At 40.4% G+C, this 18259-nt stretch overlaps 3 protein-coding genes across 3 annotated transcripts; all 3 read left to right on the top strand.

Annotated features, from left to right (window-relative positions):
* Positions 1–2826: 2826 nt before the first annotated feature.
* LOC108031984 (phytanoyl-CoA dioxygenase domain-containing protein 1) lies at positions 2827–6587 on the top strand. Its single transcript, XM_017105778.3, has 3 exons — positions 2827–3022; positions 5192–5849; positions 6261–6587. Exons 1-3 carry the CDS (start codon positions 2999–3001, stop codon positions 6443–6445), a joined length of 867 nt encoding a protein of 288 aa, XP_016961267.1. The 5' UTR covers positions 2827–2998; the 3' UTR covers positions 6446–6587.
* Positions 6588–7191: 604 nt separating this feature from the next.
* On the top strand, positions 7192–8938 carry LOC108031982 (aminoacylase-1). Its single transcript, XM_017105777.3, has 6 exons — positions 7192–7353; positions 7509–7853; positions 7913–8059; positions 8121–8404; positions 8457–8590; positions 8647–8938. The coding sequence occupies exons 1-6, from the start codon at positions 7263–7265 to the stop codon at positions 8849–8851; spliced, it is 1206 nt and encodes a 401-aa protein (XP_016961266.1). The 5' UTR covers positions 7192–7262; the 3' UTR covers positions 8852–8938.
* Positions 8939–9065: 127 nt separating this feature from the next.
* On the top strand, positions 9066–10950 carry LOC108031088 (aminoacylase-1). Its single transcript, XM_017104293.3, has 6 exons — positions 9066–9180; positions 9246–9590; positions 9647–9793; positions 9848–10131; positions 10193–10323; positions 10378–10950. The coding sequence occupies exons 1-6, from the start codon at positions 9090–9092 to the stop codon at positions 10580–10582; spliced, it is 1203 nt and encodes a 400-aa protein (XP_016959782.1). The 5' UTR covers positions 9066–9089; the 3' UTR covers positions 10583–10950.
* The last annotated feature ends 7309 nt before the right edge of the window (positions 10951–18259 follow it).

The following is an 18259-nucleotide window of genomic DNA, read 5'->3' as shown; positions in this document are numbered from 1 at the left end:
AAATAATACTAAATAGCTGGCTAGCATTTACATAATACTTTAATATTTAAGGATTGGGTTCCTATGTAAATAAATATATGTGTAGTAACTTTAAAAGACCATTTGTTAACTATCTAAAATATTATTGGAATGTTCAAAAAATATTAAAAAATGTCTGAGCGTTATTACAATTTTTATCTAAAAAGGCAATAGGTTTTCCAAAGCAATAGTTGACCATTTGTTTCGCCTTTAAAAATGATTAAAGACTAAATTTCTTTTTTTTTTTTTTTTTTTTTTTAATTACCATCTTTTTTTAATATAATCCAGGAACAGATCTAATTAAAGCCTTTAACCTAAATGTTTTCTTAAGTAAATAATCTCTTAATTATAAATTATAATTAGTTTTCAACTTGGTATATAGGAGTAGATCAAATTACGACCAGTTTCAAGTAAATAATATATTCATATTAGTCTCTTAGGAGCAGCCCAAAATGTCTTCTTTTGAGCCTGCGAATTGGGATAGCCCCCTGTAATCCCCGGGCTAGACGATTACGGTGGGCAGTTAGACGGTCGTTGTACCTGCTTGAGAAGAACGATATTTGGTCTTCAACAAGACTCAGGTTTAGGTCATTGTGAAGCGTTTGGCCGCTAACGAACCACTCACAGCCAGTGATTTGTCTTAATGTTTTGTTCTGGACGGTTTGGAAACGTTTTCGGTGGGACGCAGCCGCCACTCCCCAAATTTGGATTCCATATCTCCAAGTTGGTGCGATGATTTGTTGATAAATGTGCCGCTTGCATCTTAAAAATAGTTTGCTTTTCTTGTTTAGCATCCAGAATAATTGGTTCCGCTTTAGGTTGCACATTTTGACGACTCTGGTAATATGTTCTCGGAAGGTTAGGCGTTTGTCCAGTGTGAGGCCTAGGTATTTCGCCTTAGTCGCTTGCTCTATGTCGACATTATTAATGTGCACCACCGGAGTTGTTTTTCGGCGTAACGTAAAGCAAACGTTTACGCATTTGCTTTCGTTGATTTTGATATTGTTCGCCGTGGCCCATTTCTCGAATTCGTTGAGGTAGGCTTGCAGCGTTTGTGAAGACTCGGTCTCACTGTTCGAGGAGCTGAGAAAGCAGACGTCGTCAGCGAAGCTGGCCAGCAGCATTTTGCTGTTGTCGTAGGTCATTTCTTCATAGCTTGGCTTGGGGATGTCTGCTGTAAAACTAAATTTCTTAATTTAATAATAGAGTTTTAACCCACACCCTTTGAAGGCCACTAAAAGGTGCACACATAAACAGAATTAAGATGCCAGCTTCCAAGAATGTAGTAATTACCCAAAACTATGAAAATCCCCAGACTCTCAGCTTTGTTAACCACTGTTGAGGCATCTGCAATTAGCCGCAGAGCAACAATAGTTTTGCATACATTTCTTGCACGCCGTGAAAAGCCGATGAGGCAATCGCAGTTACAAAAGTCAGACGGAGAAACAAACGAATAACGGCCCACGCACAGACGGCAATTAACTGCCACATAGACGTACATGAATACACTTAGGAAAAATTTGTATCAAAAATTAAAATGGGTTTTCTTGATGCCAATGAAATTTTCAAGAGTGGTTTTATAAAATACTTATTCTATGCAATTCAATTTTTTAATTACATCTTGTAATATTAGCTAGATATCTAGAATTATCAATGTTATCAAAGACAAAAAAATTTTAATTCAATTTAAAAAGATAGTTTAAATAAATGCTTCACATTTTTAGAGAATATGTTGTTTTACTTTTTTTTAATATCTAGCAAAGACATTCTCTCCTCTATTTCTATTTTGTATGTATTCATATTAAACATTATTTTTTATACTTTTTGTAGATTTCCCTAGATTTAACCAAAACATTTTCTCGCTGTGTACCTGTATGTACACCACAATGAACCTAAGTAAATTTGTGCATTTGACTCGAGGATGCCTGTTGAACATACCCATAGAGACAATAAAGTCATGTGGGAGACCCATACCCCCGACCGATGATCACAGCCGGTACACGTGTGTCGGGAGAAGACAGATATGGGTGGTTTTCCATGGGAACAGGGAGAAAGAGCCATTCAATGCACACTTGATGGACACCAGAATCAACTGGAAGATTGCGCCACGGCAATAGCTCAGAACTATAGTGGACAATCTTAAGTGATATTTATTTATCAAAGTCAATGGCTAGACTGACACACTTTAAGAGGCTGATAACAAAGCAACTGGCTAAAGAACTATGAATGCCACGAAGGAAGGCGAAGAAAGGTAGGTCGAAGATTTGATGCCCTTGCACTTATAAAGAAATGGTTACTTTAATTTTTGTAGTGATCTGAGATTATCCGCATCAGTTGTTTAAAAAAATATATAATAAAGCAATCTCGGGAAATCTTAAAATAAATGAACAAAAATATCAAAATACCAAGCCGATCAATTCTTATTTTACTAAAAAGTGGATAAAGAGATGGAAGTGGAGTGAACGGACTATGGGATACCTCTATAGACATAGAAATACGTTATTTATAAAAATATTTTATAAGAACATATAAATATTTATAATTTTAGAACACCTCTTACCAAAATAATAGAACCCTCCTCATAAGCAAGGGTATAAAAACAGAAGCTACGCCACGCGCTGCTCGCTACAGAGCCGCTCGCTGTTATCTAACAGAGGGGAGAGCGAACGCCGCTCTCTATGTTTAGAATAATGTGTAACGGTTAAACGCCGCGTGGGAGCAGCCGCCTCTTTCCCTCTCCTCTCTCTCTTTCTCTGCCTCGATTTCAGACCGTCCGATATTTTCGAGCGTTTTCGAAAATTTCTCTACCGATCAGTTTCAAAAGACACGCCAAGCAGTGCGAAACGTTCTCGACCGCTGTGGAAATAGCCAGTAAAGTACGGAACCAAACAAAAGTTCGGAAGTTTGCGTTCTTTGAATCGAAAACAAAAGTAAAATCGTTAATTAGTTTTCTAAACAAACAAAAAAGCACCGGCACAAAATGCACAGCAAACTGTTGGACGAGGTGGGTAGTCACATTTAATCGATCGATCGATCGATCGATATTCCCATTTTCGTCAATCTATTTTGGAACCCACCGCATGATTTATTGGAAGCACTCTTAGTTAGTCATCCTCATCCTGGGATGACTGGGTCCCCCAGAGTCATCGTGTTATTTACAACCATCGGCATCATAAACATTTCGTTGGCTCGGAAAAATTGGATGGCGGAAAAGCGTTCTTTTGTTGCTGCAGAATAAAGAAAAGACAAAGCACTCATTGCTGATTGAGGAAGCGATTTCAGATTCTGGAATCTTAGCCAGATTCGGTTAAACAAAAATCAGAGTACCAGACTGGTTTCCAGACAATGCGACGTGTGGGGCTCATAATAATGATATAGCACAACGACTGGAGCTTAATTATGGTTTAGAATAGTTTGTCGACAAACTAGTTTGCAAATGGGCAGCACTCTGATTGAATTTAATAAGTGAATATTTAATTTAGCATAAAATTGATTCAGTTTTCTTATCGGGCTGGAAAGCAAACAAACTTGAGCACACGCTGGCCATTAAATAATCATTACTGAAAGAAAAAGGTGTTTTAGTTTAGTTAGTATGATTAATAGTATGATTCTAATACCATTTCAAATATTTTAATGTTTTTTTTTAATTATTTATTTTCAAGTTGATTGACTTGATTTACTTAGCATTGTTCTAGGGTTTTCAAGCATGTCTTTCAATTAAGAACTAGTTTGTTTTGTCCCTGTCTGTATTCCGCACCCAAGTTCTAGTTCAACAAGCTATTGCTCAACATGTGGATTACAAAATAATGCAAACACCCATTGCAATCGGGCTGCACTGCACTTGCCATTATCAAATTCAAGCCGATTACAAAATCAGCTGGCCAAGCATGTTATATGACATGCGGGCAGCATACGTGATGAATGCAACTGCTGATTGTCGACCCTCCGGTGTAGTTTTCCATGCACAGGCCTTTTGTAATGTGGAACCATATGAGAGTCCCTCCCGAAAGTGATCCACTGATCTGCCCCCTTTCCGATGATTTATTTTCGCAGATCTGTTGGATCGACAGCTGACTCGATTTCGATCACTTCAGGTGAAAAGCGGCGGTTGCCTTTGAGTCACGGCGACTATTTTTACTCTCGTTTTTCATTTTCAAAATTCTCGCTCAAGCAATTTAAATTTATTTAATTTAACCACACTCCTGCTACTGAGGACCGGGAGAAAAGCCAGAGAGAAGAGCACCCACAACACAGATGATATATTTATCTTTTGTTTACCAAGCCGAAATTCTATTGCCCTTCAGTGGGGAAATAAGAAGTTTGGCATAAATCTGAGAGAGATGGATCCTACAACAAATCGAACATTCATCACTATTTGTTTGGATGCCATTTAATGGTGTTTTGGTATCATTCGCGATGGGCCATCCATTATACCCCCTTTTCGAGTACAGAAACGAGAGAATGTGTGAATTTTCAATTTTACGTTGACTGATTTCAATGAATGAGCACGAATTTCGGTCTGTGGGCTTGTGTCAGGTGGAATTAACATTTTGACGTGCACGGGAATTTGTTAATTAGCAAATGTTCAAAAGGTGAACAAAGTAAACTAATGCACTGAGCGGAAAATTCTACCAAAAGGGGAACAAAGCTTGTTCAGGCTTCCTTATAGTACTTATTCAATAGAAGAGATTTCTGAGTCTTTTATATTTTAATTTTGTTTAAACAGGCTATATTAAAATAGTTTTATTTATAAATAATTTATTTAGACAACCTTTTAATGCATATTTTTAAAGTATTTTTATCTGACAATATGGACTATATCTACTTTTTATGGACTGCATTAAAATGTATCTTGTGGAAATTCTGGTTGTTTTAATTATTATGCTTTCAAAAATTGGTTTTTTCCTTTGAGTTTTGTTTATTTTGTTATTTCATCGCAGTGTTTTTTCTGTGATAATGGTAGAATACCCCAGGGTTCGAGTAGTAAGCGCGTGCCCATTATGCAGTCGGTCAATCGGTCAGTGGGTGCGATAACACCTCCAAGCCCCCGTAGAGTCCGGTCGGAGATTGCCGGGTCCGCCAGACGAGACGGCGCAGGCGATAAGCGGCCATATGGCTTATAAAGATTATTTCATGAATTAACAGGGACCTTCACCCGCTTCCATATTTCCAGCTGAATGAAAATGGCTACATTGTCATCGAGGACTTCCTCACGCCCGAGGAGGTGGACGCCCTGTTCCAGGCGGGGCGAGCCCTGTGCCTGGATGCTCCGCAGAACAACCGGAAGATCTTCAGCACCATCAAGCAGGAGGATGCCCAGGGCAAGGAGCTGTACTTCATGGAGTCGGGCGACAAAGTGCGCTACTTCTTCGAGAAGGGGGCGGTGGGCGATGAGGGCCAGCTGCTGGTGGACCCCATGATCGCCCTGAACAAGGTGGGCCACGCCCTGCACGTGGAGCACCCCGCCTTCAATGCGATCACCTTCAGCAACCGGGTTCGCGAGATCTGCTGGCAGCTGAACTACAATCGCCCGGCCGTCTGCCAGAGCATGTACATCTACAAGAACCCCGGAGTGGGCGGCGAGGTCACTCCGCACCAGGACTCGTGGTTCCTGCACACGGACCCCAATTCGGCGGTGGGCTTCTGGATAGCCCTCGAGGACTGCACCCTGCAGAACGGCTGCCTGCAGTTCATCAAGGGCTCGCACAAGAGCGGCGTCCACAGGCGCTACCTCCGCAACCCCGACAAGGATGCCAGCGAGCTGATGGTCTACGACCGGGCAGCCCCCATCTATCCGCAGTCCAGCTTCACGCCCATGCAAGTCAGCAAGGGTGAGTCCGGAAAATATATAACAAGAATTTAGATCCTTTTTAATTTAAATAAATATTTATATATTACCTGATTAATTTAAAGATAAATACCACTTTTCCTAAGAACCAAAAGACCATATGAGGTATAATATTCACAGAAGTATTTCTTTATGATGCTTTAAGACAAAAGTAAACATTTGTTTAGTTGTTTCATATTTTTTTGTCATATTTGTTTTTTATCTAGATGTTTTGAGATGCATTTTTGGACGGGGTTTCTCTCATTTTTGTTACCAAAAATGAAAAGTCAAAAGTTGGATTAATATTAATTTTCTCAATTCTAAACATTTTTTTATTCATTAACTTATTATATTTTGGGATATATTAAAAGAAAATAAAATGTAGAATACTAATTATGCCAACCTCTTTTTTCAGGAACCTGCATCCTTATCCACGGAAACGTGGTGCACAAGAGTGAGCCGAACCGGTCTCAAAAGAGCCGCCATGCCTACACTTTCCACGTCATCGAGACTGAGAACAACGTCAAGTATTCGGAGGACAACTGGCTGCAGGCGCCGAAGGACAAGCCCTTCCCCGTCCTCTTCGAGCGCAAGGCCTGAGGATCTAACAGAGATCCTGATTCGGTATTTTCGCATATAAGCCTCTAGAGAATCTTTAAGTTTCGTGGTACACGCCAAGATGTATGAAGTAATTGTAAATGTAATGAATAAACTTCCTATTGTATTTTAATATGAACTAAAACTGGGCCTGCGAAAGAAAGGGGACTAGGAAGTGTTGTACAAAAAACATTTGTAATAAGCCTTCAGCAACAGCTTGGAGTTGTATAGCATATCTTAATGAGGATTAATTTCGTAGAGCTCACCTCCCTTAACCTTAAGTTGTCCTCAAACATCATCAAAGTATAAACAATAAAGCCAACGACCGACCTTATAATAAATTTACAAATCAAAGTTAAACGATAACAGAGAGGGAAAGAGAAAAACGTAGTGCAGGTACAGTGGTCACACAATATAGGAGAAGAACAAAACTGTCAATAATTTTTGAACTTTTTAAAATTTTACCCCAAGATCATAGATGTCATTTTTACAATATACAATCTTTATCCTTAAATTAAATAATACCTAGAGAAATAATATCGTTGCAACGGTGTCTGGTCTACGAGTTTTGACCGTTGTCAAAGAATAAAACAAGTAATCCTCCAGCTACTTAAACGCAAACGAGTTTTTCACCGTGCAAATTATCGTTCTCAATTTGATAAAATTATCTGTGTCGCGCGTTGGCGTTACGATCGAGAGATAAGTCTATTATTAGTAGGGCACTGGAACCCGACTCGGACACTGGCTAACACAAGTCAGTACGCAGCTAGCTGTCAGTCGCTACGGATCGTATATACCTAGATCTCTGGGATCCAGTAAAATGTCCGCCAACAAATGGGAATCCGACGAGGAGATCCAGTACTTCCGCGAGTATCTGCGCATTCCAAGTGTTCATCCCGATCCGGACTACAGTTAGTATCTGGGAGATGGGACAAAGAACGTCATCAAGTGCACTGATTTAATGCCACATTTTAAATCATTTTCCTGCGTAGATAACTTCTTAAACTTATTAATGTCTTCCTACTTAATGTAGTAATTTTAAACATTTTTAACAATACTTCCATAGAACCATGCGTCGAATTTTTGAGGCGTCAGGCAAAGCAGATGGATCTGCCCCTTAAGATATTTTATCCATCGAACGATAAGAATCCCGTGGTGATCTTGACATGGAAAGGTCTCCAACCCGAGTTGCCCAGCATCCTGCTGAACTCCCACATGGACGTGGTTCCCGTGTTCCCAGAAAACTGGACCCACCCACCTTTTGGAGCAGATATCGACGAGGAGGGCCGCATTTTCGCCCGGGGAACACAAGATATGAAAAGTGTGGGCATGCAGCATCTAGCAGCCATAAGGCAGTTGAAAAAAAGTGGAGCCAAGTTCAAGCGAACTATCCAAATATCTTTTGTAGCAGGTTAGGGGATAAAGTTAATTATCAAGTCAAGATTCTAATATTTTAAATATTGTAAACAGATGAGGAAATGGGTGGTCGCCATGGAATGCGACCCTTTGTGCCCACTGACGATTTCCGTGCCCTTAATGTGGGATTTGCAATGGACGAGGGTTTGGCATCCCCCAATGAAGCTTTCACCCTTTTCTACGCAGAGCGGGCTGTGTGGCGTAAGTTTCCTAGACTTAAAAGTTGTTCCTATCTCTTTATATTACTTACCTTCCTAAAAAGGTGTGTATTTCAACATCAGTGGAACGGCGGGACATGGATCCCTCTTGCTGCCCAATACTGCTGGGGAAAAGCTGAACTACATAGTAGGAAAGATGATGGAGTTTCGTAAAACACAGGTGCAGAGACTTCAGAACAACCCTGAGTTGGTCATTGGGGATGTGACGACAATTAATTTGACCAAAGTCAGTGGCGGGGTTCAGAGCAATGTGGTGCCTCCCTTGCTGATGGTGTGTTTTGATTGTCGATTGGCTTTGGATCTTGATATAGAGGAGTTTGAAGCCAATGTAAGTACTGTGATGATCTAGTTTCATTAATAAATCCATGTTATTTTTAAAGCTTCATAAATGGTGTGACGATGTGGGTGGTGGCATCGAGATAACTTACGAGCAAAAGCAACCCAAAGTTCCACCCACTGCCATCGATAATAGTAATCCTTTTTGGGTGGCTTTCAAAAATGCAACGGATGAATTGTAAGTGCATACGCCAGCTTAAATGATCTTTGATAATCACATTATTTATTTTTCAGGAAACTAACCATTAATCCAGAAATATTCACCGGAGGAACTGACAGCAGGTATATCCGTGCTGTTGGCATTCCAGCTTTGGGCTTCTCCCCCATGAACAAGACACCCGTTCTCCTCCACGACCACGATGAGTTCATTCAGGCGGACATCTACCTACAGGGTATCCAGATATTCAAGAATATTATAAGCAACGTAGCTAATGTCTAGTTAATCCCCGTTATCTACTGCTTTTTTATATAGCGACGGCGATGAGATAAAAATAAAATTCCTAAAGATATGTCTTTAACAAACCTTTGGCATCTCTCGCTTTCATTTTATAATGGATTTGGCTTGAGATAATAGCAACGTCTAGAGATAAACGTAGTAAGATGTAGAAAAGTACCTTATTAGCCTACTTTATTTTTGTGTTGATTTCAGTTATAATTGAGCTCTTGAAAGAAACACAATGGCCTCTAAAAACTGGGATTCCAATACGGAGATTGAGTATTTCCGCGAGTACCTGCGTATACCAAGTGTGCACCCGAATCCGGATTATGGTGGGTATCTGGGAGATTCAGTTTTATTGGTTAATATAGATTTTCCTAAATAATATTTTTAATAGAGCCTTGTGTGGAATTTCTTAAGAGTCAGGCTAACGACTTGGGTCTACCCATCAAGGTCTACTATCCTTTCGATAAACAGAATCCCGTGGTGGTTCTGACCTGGGAGGGCACTGAAAAGGAATTGCCAAGCATTCTGTTAAACTCCCACATGGATGTAGTTCCCGTGTTCCCTGAAAACTGGACTCATCCACCTTTTGGCGCAGATATCGATGAGGAGGGTCGCATTTTCGCCAGAGGATCACAGGATATGAAGTGCGTGGGAATGCAGTACTTGGCGGCCATCAGGGCTTTAAAGGAAAAGGGAGACAGATTCAAGCGAACCATTCACATCTCCTTCGTGCCAGGTAAATATCCTTGAAATTATAAAAACTATTTTATATCATAATATCTTCCTGTTTAGATGAGGAAGTAGGAGGCACGAAGGGAATGAGTCCTTTTGTTGACTCCGAGGACTTTAAGCTGCTTAACATTGGGTTTTCCTTGGATGAAGGAATTGCTTCGCCCACATCAGAGTTTCCTGTTTTTTATGCCGAGCGTACTAGGAAAGGTTGGTAAATTGAACATATTCTTGGAATTAGGGCTCATATAAAGTGTTTCCCAGGTGTGGTCTTCAAAATAAGTGGATCCGCAGGGCATGGTTTGCTTTTGATGCCCAATACGGCGGGCGAAAAGTTGAGCTATTTGACCAGCAAGCTGATGGAGTTCAGGGCGGGACAAGTAAAACGCTTGAAGGATAACCCAGAGCTACTTATTGGCGATGTGACCACCATTAACTTGACTTCGGTGGTTGGCGGAGTCCAGAGCAACGTGGTGCCTCCTTTGATAACCGCCAATTTCGATATTCGTTTGTCCTTGGACATAAATGTCCGAGAGTTTGAAGCTAATGTGGGTATTTCAATTATAATATTGAACTTCGATTTTATTAATAGAATTTATGCCTTTTCAGTTGGCCAAATGGTGCGAAGAGGCTGGCGGCGACATTGAGTTTGAAATCAGTAGAAGAGATCACATTCCACCAACTGTGACGGATGATTCGAACCCTTTTTGGGTGGCCTTTAAAAACGCCACTGAGGAACTGTGAGTTTTGAATTATCAAAGACATAACATAATTTTATATTGCTTATTTTTCAGAGGCCTGGCGACCAAGCTTCAGGTGTTTCCTGGTGGCACTGACAGTCGCTACATTCGCAAAGTAGGCATCCCAGCTTTGGGCTTCTCGCCCATGAATAACACTCCAGTTCTTTTGCATGATCACGATGAGTTCATCAAAGCAGATACTTACCTAAAGGGAGTGGAAATCTATCAGAAAATCATTGCGAATTTAGCCGACGTTTAATTTAAAATGGTATTTCTTATAAGAAGCCATTGTAGTCAATTTGAATTCAGACCGTTTTCCCGCCCTCAATATTATTCACCACTACAGTTCGGTTCGGGGCTCGGCTATTATTTTGAATTCGCCCCTATTTCGCCGTGTGTTGAATTTAAATAGCAAGGTTTGTGTCCTTGATTAAGGCGAATTTAAAGCAGATATTATTTAAAGCATACTTTTTGGTGCCCAAAAACACTTTGTACACAAAATATATTTTCTAAAGCATGCTTCTGGGCATAAATGAATTATGAAAATAATTTTTAGTAAAATGTGCAAGGTGTCTTTTTTTGAAATGTTAAATAATAAAATAAAATGTAAATCTGCTTTGCCGCTTATATATCTATATTTTCTTTTAGCTGAGTAATGGGTATTTTTACTATATAATTACTATAGCGTTCTTCCTAAGCAATATTGTAGTTAATCCAAGTTGAATTTCAATACTTTGTAATGTTGAGAAAAAACTATAAAAAATACGTATCAATAGGATTATAGTGCGTGTGTTGTGCGTAATTGCCAAAATCTTGTAAGAACTAAAAAATGACTTTGATGTTTCCTGTTTTGAGGTATTAAATTTGTCTGGTCGAATTAGAATTTTAATTTTCTGAAAATCAAAATTTGAAATTAAATATTTTTCTTAACAAGTCCTTTTCAATTAAACTTTTTATCCAAAACAAGTCTCTGTAAATCTGCCTCCTCACATAATTGGTCCAAGATATGAACTTCCCACACCAGCATGGGAGAAAAACGTTCCGCTTTCAGGATCCCCAAATTGGCAGTGTCCCCAGCCATAATTCTGTAGTTGGCCAACTTTTTGCGACCTTTTTCCGCGGGTCTTTTGTTGGCCGCTGCTGCGGCTGCCGGGGCTGCTGGCTCTTACTACACGTAATGTTCTCTCATGTTGCAAAACGATTTGTTGGAGCCAAGATTTATGAACTTGTTCCCACTGACAGCCGACAGTGGTTAAGGTAACACACACGGCAGCCTGTGTGCGAGTGTGTGTCTGCGTGAACATGCCGCCTAATTAGAAGATTTTAATTATCTGTTTTCAATCAGCTTCCATTGAGATAATGATAAGGCTGCCGTGGTCTTGCTCGGACTCTCGCCTCTTTCGCGGCCCCCGTTTATTTATTTTGTATTTTTTTTTTGGAACCACCTTTTAAGCCAAAATGCTGTTGACATTTCGCTGGCAGCGGCGGCTTTGGACAGGAATCAGAATGGGAAATTCGGCAAGGTGTTGTTGGTATCGCGGCCACGCGCATGCTGCCAATAAGCGCTGTCAAAGTGTCCTAAATCGATTAGAATTGATTTTGAAAGGAGCGCTGACAGGCCCAAACGGACCCGCGAGCAATCATCCTCGATACAATACAGCGCGGATTACAGTTGTCTGTCGTGTCCTATGGACTTGCCACTCCCAGCTCCTCCAATCCATTCCATTCGAGTCCATTCCACGACCCAGGTCCCATCCATGGTCCCGGGATCGGAAAATGGGATGGGGCACGATACCCCGATGCCCTCCATCTCGGTTGCGTGTTTAAGGCCAAACGGAGAGGCGATGTTGCTGTCATTGACGATTTATGTCAACTGGTCGCGGCACAATATTCAAATTCTTTGCATTCACTCATCACTTGTCGCCGGCGAGCCGCCTGTCCTCGCCGCTCATGGAAACCAGGGTCGTCCCCCAAGGGGGTAAAGTTTTGGGGGATCATTGTTCACTTAAGCATAAAACCATGAGTCCTTTGTAATACCTTTGAACTCATATTAGTCTTATTTATTTTGGCCGGTTTTCCCATCATTGGAATTTCTAGTTTAAGGGTTAAAATATTTATTCAAAAATGTAGTACTTTTTCCATTAAGTTTGAAGCTCATAGAAAAATAATTTATTTTAAAATTCTATAAATATAAATATTATTAACATAAAAATACACATTGGGGTCCAACCATTAGGTCTTCGAAATCAGTTTTAAATATAAATTAGATTGTCCCTAAGTAAGCAGTTAAAAAAATTCCTTGTTGTTATATTGTTGCATACTTAAAGACACCTAAAAAAATATTTAAAATTGATTTCAAAACAAAACCAATGTTTTTCGGCTCCCCAAAAAAATAATTTAAAAAAATGGCTTAAAAAAGATCGGACTCTTTATAAGCTTTGATTTGAAATCAATTATTTTTAAACCCTTTAAACACAATTCTTGTGTCGGCGCCCTTGTAGAACGATGAATGCCTTGAACTTTAAAGCCGTTGAGCTGCAAAATAATGGGACACAAAATGCCTGAGAGGGTTGCCTAGCACTAAGAGCGGAAATCATTTTAAAACAATAATATTCATTCAAAGTTATAATATTTGTAGGGACTAAATGTGAATTAACATAAGAATTAAGAGAAATGTTGTAGCTGATTCAATTGTCTTATTATCGCTCATTTCAAACTCTTTAAACCACCTCCTGGGCAGCATTTCACCCAAGCTCACCAAAGCTCACCTCCACCTAGTTAACTCGCAAATTGAATTCAAAATCAAAATTTATTTAACTCTAATGGATTTGGCAACCTGAGTGGTTGCCCCGCACCCCGAAAAGGGACGCTGGTCGGCCCTTCTTATCGGCATGCTGGCGGATACCGAAGGTTGGCTGGTGGATTCTGTGTTCTGGGTTGTGGGTATCTGGATATCTGGTGGCCGGTTCGCGCGTTTTCGCCACGCCGGCTGCCTTGATTTGACAGGATTCATTGTCTCCGCCACTTCAGTGACTTCAAGCTTACGCGCGTTCGCGTTTGCGTTCCCCGTCTTGGCCTTTTGGAGAAACCTTCCCGAGAATCTGCGAACCTGAGCTGGATGCGTATTGACAGTTTAAATGCGTCCATCACTTTGGCTGAGGATGAACTCGGCCCGCGTCTGACGCTGACGGAATTCATTTAAATACATTTCGGCCCCAAGGGGCCAGACAGGCCCATTCGCTTTGTTACCGCCGAGGTTTAGGGCACTGAGAAAAGTGTTCTTATAATATTGAAATTCTGGTTTAGAATTTACTAGTGTGGAGTCATGCTCTACTTTTAGTTTTTTCTATTTCTATATTAGTACATTTAAGTAAAAAAAATTGTTTTGGGGTTGCTACAGAAATCATTGCTAAGGTGTCTAAAAGTATGCATTGATCAAAATAAAGTCCTCATTTTTTTTTTTATTTAATTAACATCTTTATTTAATATAATCCAGGAACAGATCTAATTAAAGCCTTTAACCTAAATGTTTTCTTAAGTAAATAATCTCTTAATTATAAATTATAATTAGTTTTCAACTTGGTATATAGGAGTAGATCAAATTACGACTAGTTTCAAGTAAATAATATATTCATATTAGTCTCTTAGGAGCAGCCCAAAATGTCTTCTTTTGAGCCTGCGAATTGGGATAGCCCCCTGTAATCTCCGGGCTAGACGATTACGGTGGGCAGTTTAAGTAATTTTAAAATCCTTTCTTAATCTATGGTGTTTTCTTTTACATTTTATTATTGCAATATTAAGGAATGCAAAATATGCATATACGATTTTTCTTATAAGCAGTCTTGATAATATAAACTGTTTCATTACATTATTAACTTATTCTCTCAGATTTATCCCCAATTTTTTTCCAGTGAAGTGGGCAGTAAATTGGGCCGCGTCAGAGTCAATCGAATGGAATTTATATGCGGCGCATTTTCGTGGCCTTTGATTGACTTGTGTCACTTTGTCTCATTTGTCAGACGAACGCCTTCGACCAGCCGGGATGATGGGATTCCTGGACGCCGCGATGCCCGGCTGCTCATCATCCCTCCTCCGAGCCTGGCGCTTAAGTGTCAGGTGTCTCACTTTGGGCCACTCAATTGAAATGTTCTGGCGGATAATTCGAGGACGAGGGCCCAGTTCTTTGTGGCAACTAAATGACACGAGGCTGCATTCAAATGCCCATCAAGTTGTTACACAGTCGAGCGGGCAGCGCGTATCCTTTTGGGCAATATCCTGCCGCAAGGCCCAACTCTCGAACATGGGATTTATGACAGCTGAATGGAGGGGGTGTTTCGTATGTATAAGGATGGGGAAAACGGAAATGTCCTGCCTGCTAACCGGAGATATGTTTCATATCCGCAACACGATGGCCAACTAACGTGCTAGAGAGATTTCCACATTCGCACTCGGATTACCATTGCCATGTCCTCCATTCACTCTCGAATTGAATGCCCGTGACAGCCAAGATTTGTTTGTTTGCCCACATCCAGCCGGGCTATTCCTCGCGTGGTCCTAACCCAAAAGGGTTCCACACGTCTAGATAATAATACCACACGTCTGATTGAAGCGGGCCTCCATTGGCATGTCCTTCAATCCACCTGACAGCCGCAAACTTTATTCCCCCCTTCGATCCTCCGATCGCCTGGCTTTGTATATGGTTCCATTGACTCCCCTGATTCTACTGATTCCGTTCCTCCTCCCCTGTTAACATGGCCATTAATAATTGTTTGCCGCAGAAGCACTGGCCAACTAAAGTGTTCAAAGTCCCGCCGCCTTTGGCCGCCGGGCCAAGTGCAATTATTAACCGAAATGCTGCAATTGTAGCCGCTGGCCGGGATCGCATTGTCCGGCTGCATCATTTACAGATGATTTGAGGGAAAAATGCAAAAATTATACGGCTGGGCTGAGATTTAAATTTTAGTTTAGAAATTTGAAAATTGATCATTTAATTTTATTTCTTATACTTATTGAATTTTATTTCCACATGTTGATAAAAATGTATTTACCATAAATATTATTATAAAACTAAATTTATTTACCATAAATATTAGTTTAAAACTGATAGAAAACCGGACTGAAAAATATATATTTATAAATGTGTAACGTAATTTCTTATTTATGACAGAATAGTTTGTGATAAGTTAATAGCTAGTAAATATTACTCGCTTCTTTAATACCTTAAATCAAATAATATGTTCCATTGTTCACAGTCATAAAATGTAAATGGTTTATTGTTCCCCTGAGATTAAGCTTATTTCCTGTCTCAGTTTCTTTGCTGTTGCCCACATAAATATCAGATGAATGAATTAACATATCAAGATTGGCCGAACCCATCGCGTAGCCCCGAAAATGCCCGGCTTCATGTTGCAGCCTTGATTTAGATAATGCAAAACGCCTGACCGCCAGTCGTCGCCGACTACTTGTTGCAATTATGATTGCGCCAGAAGTTTTGGTGGCCAGCTGCCTCTTGGAGTCACCGATCTCGGAACGCCCAGAGGTGTATCCGGCTCGATGGCAAATTGAAAGCCAAATGCAACTGGCAAAGACGCCCCCAAGCTCACGCCCATGCGATTGTTGCAAGTTGTAAGGTGCACACAGAAAAAGTATTATTTATAGGATTTACGTTCAAACCATAACATTTAGATACAATTTACCATTATATTCATATTTATGCGGCAATAACAGAATTCTAATATAACAATTAAATAAATTGAAAATATTAGAGAGGCCAGAAAAAACATTGGTATTATAACGCCTTTTTAAATCTAATTAGACACCTAAAATAAGTATGCAACACAATATCTTAAGTCAGATGTTTATTATCCATTCTTTGCATACTTTTAGACACTCTTTATAACATTTTAAAGTGATTTTGTGGAAAATGTTTTAAAATTTACGATTAGATTTTATTTACAAACTAAATTTCGTTTTTTCCGTGTATAGAACTGGGAGCTTGGTATTTGCCACAATTGCCTGGCACTTTGTAACTGTCGGCGGCTATTAAGCGACTCATTTTTCGCCATGGTACACTATGTGGGCAAATGCCCCACTGGCTACCGATTGGGACTCAGATGCGGACTCGGAGTCGGATTGAGATTCGGATGCAGCCAGAGATGCAGATACAGCTGCGGCAGCTGTGAGCCGTGAGCCGAAGGAAAAGGTTGCGTAATTTGGTCGAGAGCGGCGGAGTTTTTGATTTCCTTCAAATTGGCAAGCGTCGCACAATCAGGCGGTCAGAAAATGCTGCAAAAAGCTGGAAGGCCAGGCGATCGGATGGCCCCTCTTCTGCGGCCAATGGCCCCTTGAATTGAATTCAAATTTCAATGCAATTTTGCATATCCAAGCGCATTATAGCCGCTTGCCAACTTACTTCCCAGCGAGCGAAAAGCCTCATTCTCATTTTTAGCCCCGGCATCAGCACAAAGCCTATTGAACTGTGGGCCATTGCGGCTTTTGATGTGCCGCCAGTCTTAGCCTTTAGCCAGCTTTTCGGCCCCGGTCGGCCGCCTTTGTGTCCTGATGCCCACCATTTTGCCAACTTGCCGCTCAATCTCAACTGCAACTGAATTACGCAGAATGGATCTGCAAAGGAGAAGGGGCATCAGTGCACTGTGGGAAAATATACTGAAGACATTTATGAAGACTTGAAACTATCTAAGTTTATGCTACACAATAAAGTGTATCTTTGGTGTCACCTTTTATAAAGAATAATAGTATGATCTATCGATTAATTAACTCTAAGAAAATAAGACTTCCTTATTGCAGATCCGAAAAAAATAGAGATAAATAAATTATAATTTTCTATCAAAAATGTAGGGAGTCTCAGAATAATTAAAATATTTATTGCCTACTTTTAAGCCCCTATTTAAATGGTTTTAATATCACAGGAATTTTTGTCGCACCTTCGTTAATTTTTTTTAGTTCTATCAAGAACATTATAAATCAAATTATGCTGTTATAAGCAGTTTAAAATAAATAAAAAAAACATTAAATACTAAAATAAAATATCTATAATGGTAATCTTTTAAAAACATTGCTCTTCTAATATTTTACATCGTCTCACAGACTTTATAATAATTATTTCCCAGTGCTCCTGAGAAGGTGGATGCAACTAAGCTGCTCACCAAGATGGACTGTACGTCAGGGGCACAGCGACATCAGCCTGGGATTGGGAAGTTTGGAAGTTGGGAATTGCGGATTGGGGAGCTGTTCGTTCGGCTTTTTTATTCGCGGAATCAGAATATTGACATTTTTTCAACGGCGACAACAACAGCGCAGTGAACATTTGCTACATTTCGCTGGCTCCCAGTGCTCGGATCGCTCCTTGTCCAGAACAGAGCGAGAACAATGGCCAAGATGTGCCAGAGTGGGCAGGCATCATGTGGCGACGACAATCGCATCAGCAACCAGCCTCCAGCCTCCGTTCGGAGGCCTCCCAGCTCCAAGATCCCATCCCCATCCTCAGACCAAGTCCCTGGATCTGATCGGGTAGCATTATTGCATCGGGGCACTTGGGCTTTGGTTCCGCTTTCGGCCTCGTTTAATGCCGCCAATTGAGGGAAGTTTTTCAGCCGCAATTGGGGGAGCGACAGAGATGGAACTGGCAAGATCTGTGTTCCTCCTGCTCCTGCTCCTGAAAGTGTCCCCATCAGGTGTGTGGGTTTGTGTTCTTAGCCGCAATGAGGGTAAGGCTACAGGGACTCGGTAAGTGAGCTACCTTTATTAGTAAAGTACATTAAGGAACTACTTTCTTCCTACTTTCTTCAAGCTACTTTACAATCTTTACAACACAATCATATGGAATGTTGGAAAAAGTAAGCTACGACATCGTATTATATATCTAGCCTAAGAATTCCTAATGCAAGATCAAAAGAAATAAAAGTCAGTAAGATAA

The sequence above is a fragment of the Drosophila biarmipes genome, chromosome 3R, assembly GCF_025231255.1.
Source record: "Drosophila biarmipes strain raj3 chromosome 3R, RU_DBia_V1.1, whole genome shotgun sequence".
Lineage (NCBI taxonomy): Eukaryota > Metazoa > Arthropoda > Insecta > Diptera > Drosophilidae > Drosophila > Drosophila biarmipes.
Note: the sequence above shows the minus strand (reverse complement) of the source record. Positions and strands in the feature narration are given on the sequence as shown.

Excerpts from the sequence above, each read along its gene's own strand:
- LOC108031984 (XM_017105778.3), top strand. The coding sequence starts at position 2,999 with ATGCACAGCAAACTGTTGGACGAG. Across the intron at positions 3,023-5,191 it reads ACAGCAAACTGTTGGACGAG|CTGAATGAAAATGGCTACAT; the intron begins GTGGGTAGTCAC and ends CCATATTTCCAG. Across the intron at positions 5,850-6,260 it reads GCCCATGCAAGTCAGCAAGG|GAACCTGCATCCTTATCCAC; the intron begins GTGAGTCCGGAA and ends CTCTTTTTTCAG.
- LOC108031088 (XM_017104293.3), top strand. The coding sequence starts at position 9,090 with ATGGCCTCTAAAAACTGGGATTCCAATACGGAGATTGAGTATTTCCGC. Across the intron at positions 9,794-9,847 it reads TGCCGAGCGTACTAGGAAAG|GTGTGGTCTTCAAAATAAGT; the intron begins GTTGGTAAATTG and ends AGTGTTTCCCAG. Across the intron at positions 10,132-10,192 it reads TCCGAGAGTTTGAAGCTAAT|TTGGCCAAATGGTGCGAAGA; the intron begins GTGGGTATTTCA and ends ATGCCTTTTCAG.
- LOC108031982 (XM_017105777.3), top strand. The coding sequence starts at position 7,263 with ATGTCCGCCAACAAATGGGAATCCGACGAGGAGATCCAGTACTTCCGC. Across the intron at positions 7,854-7,912 it reads CCAAATATCTTTTGTAGCAG|ATGAGGAAATGGGTGGTCGC; the intron begins GTTAGGGGATAA and ends TATTGTAAACAG. Across the intron at positions 8,591-8,646 it reads AAAAATGCAACGGATGAATT|GAAACTAACCATTAATCCAG; the intron begins GTAAGTGCATAC and ends TTTATTTTTCAG.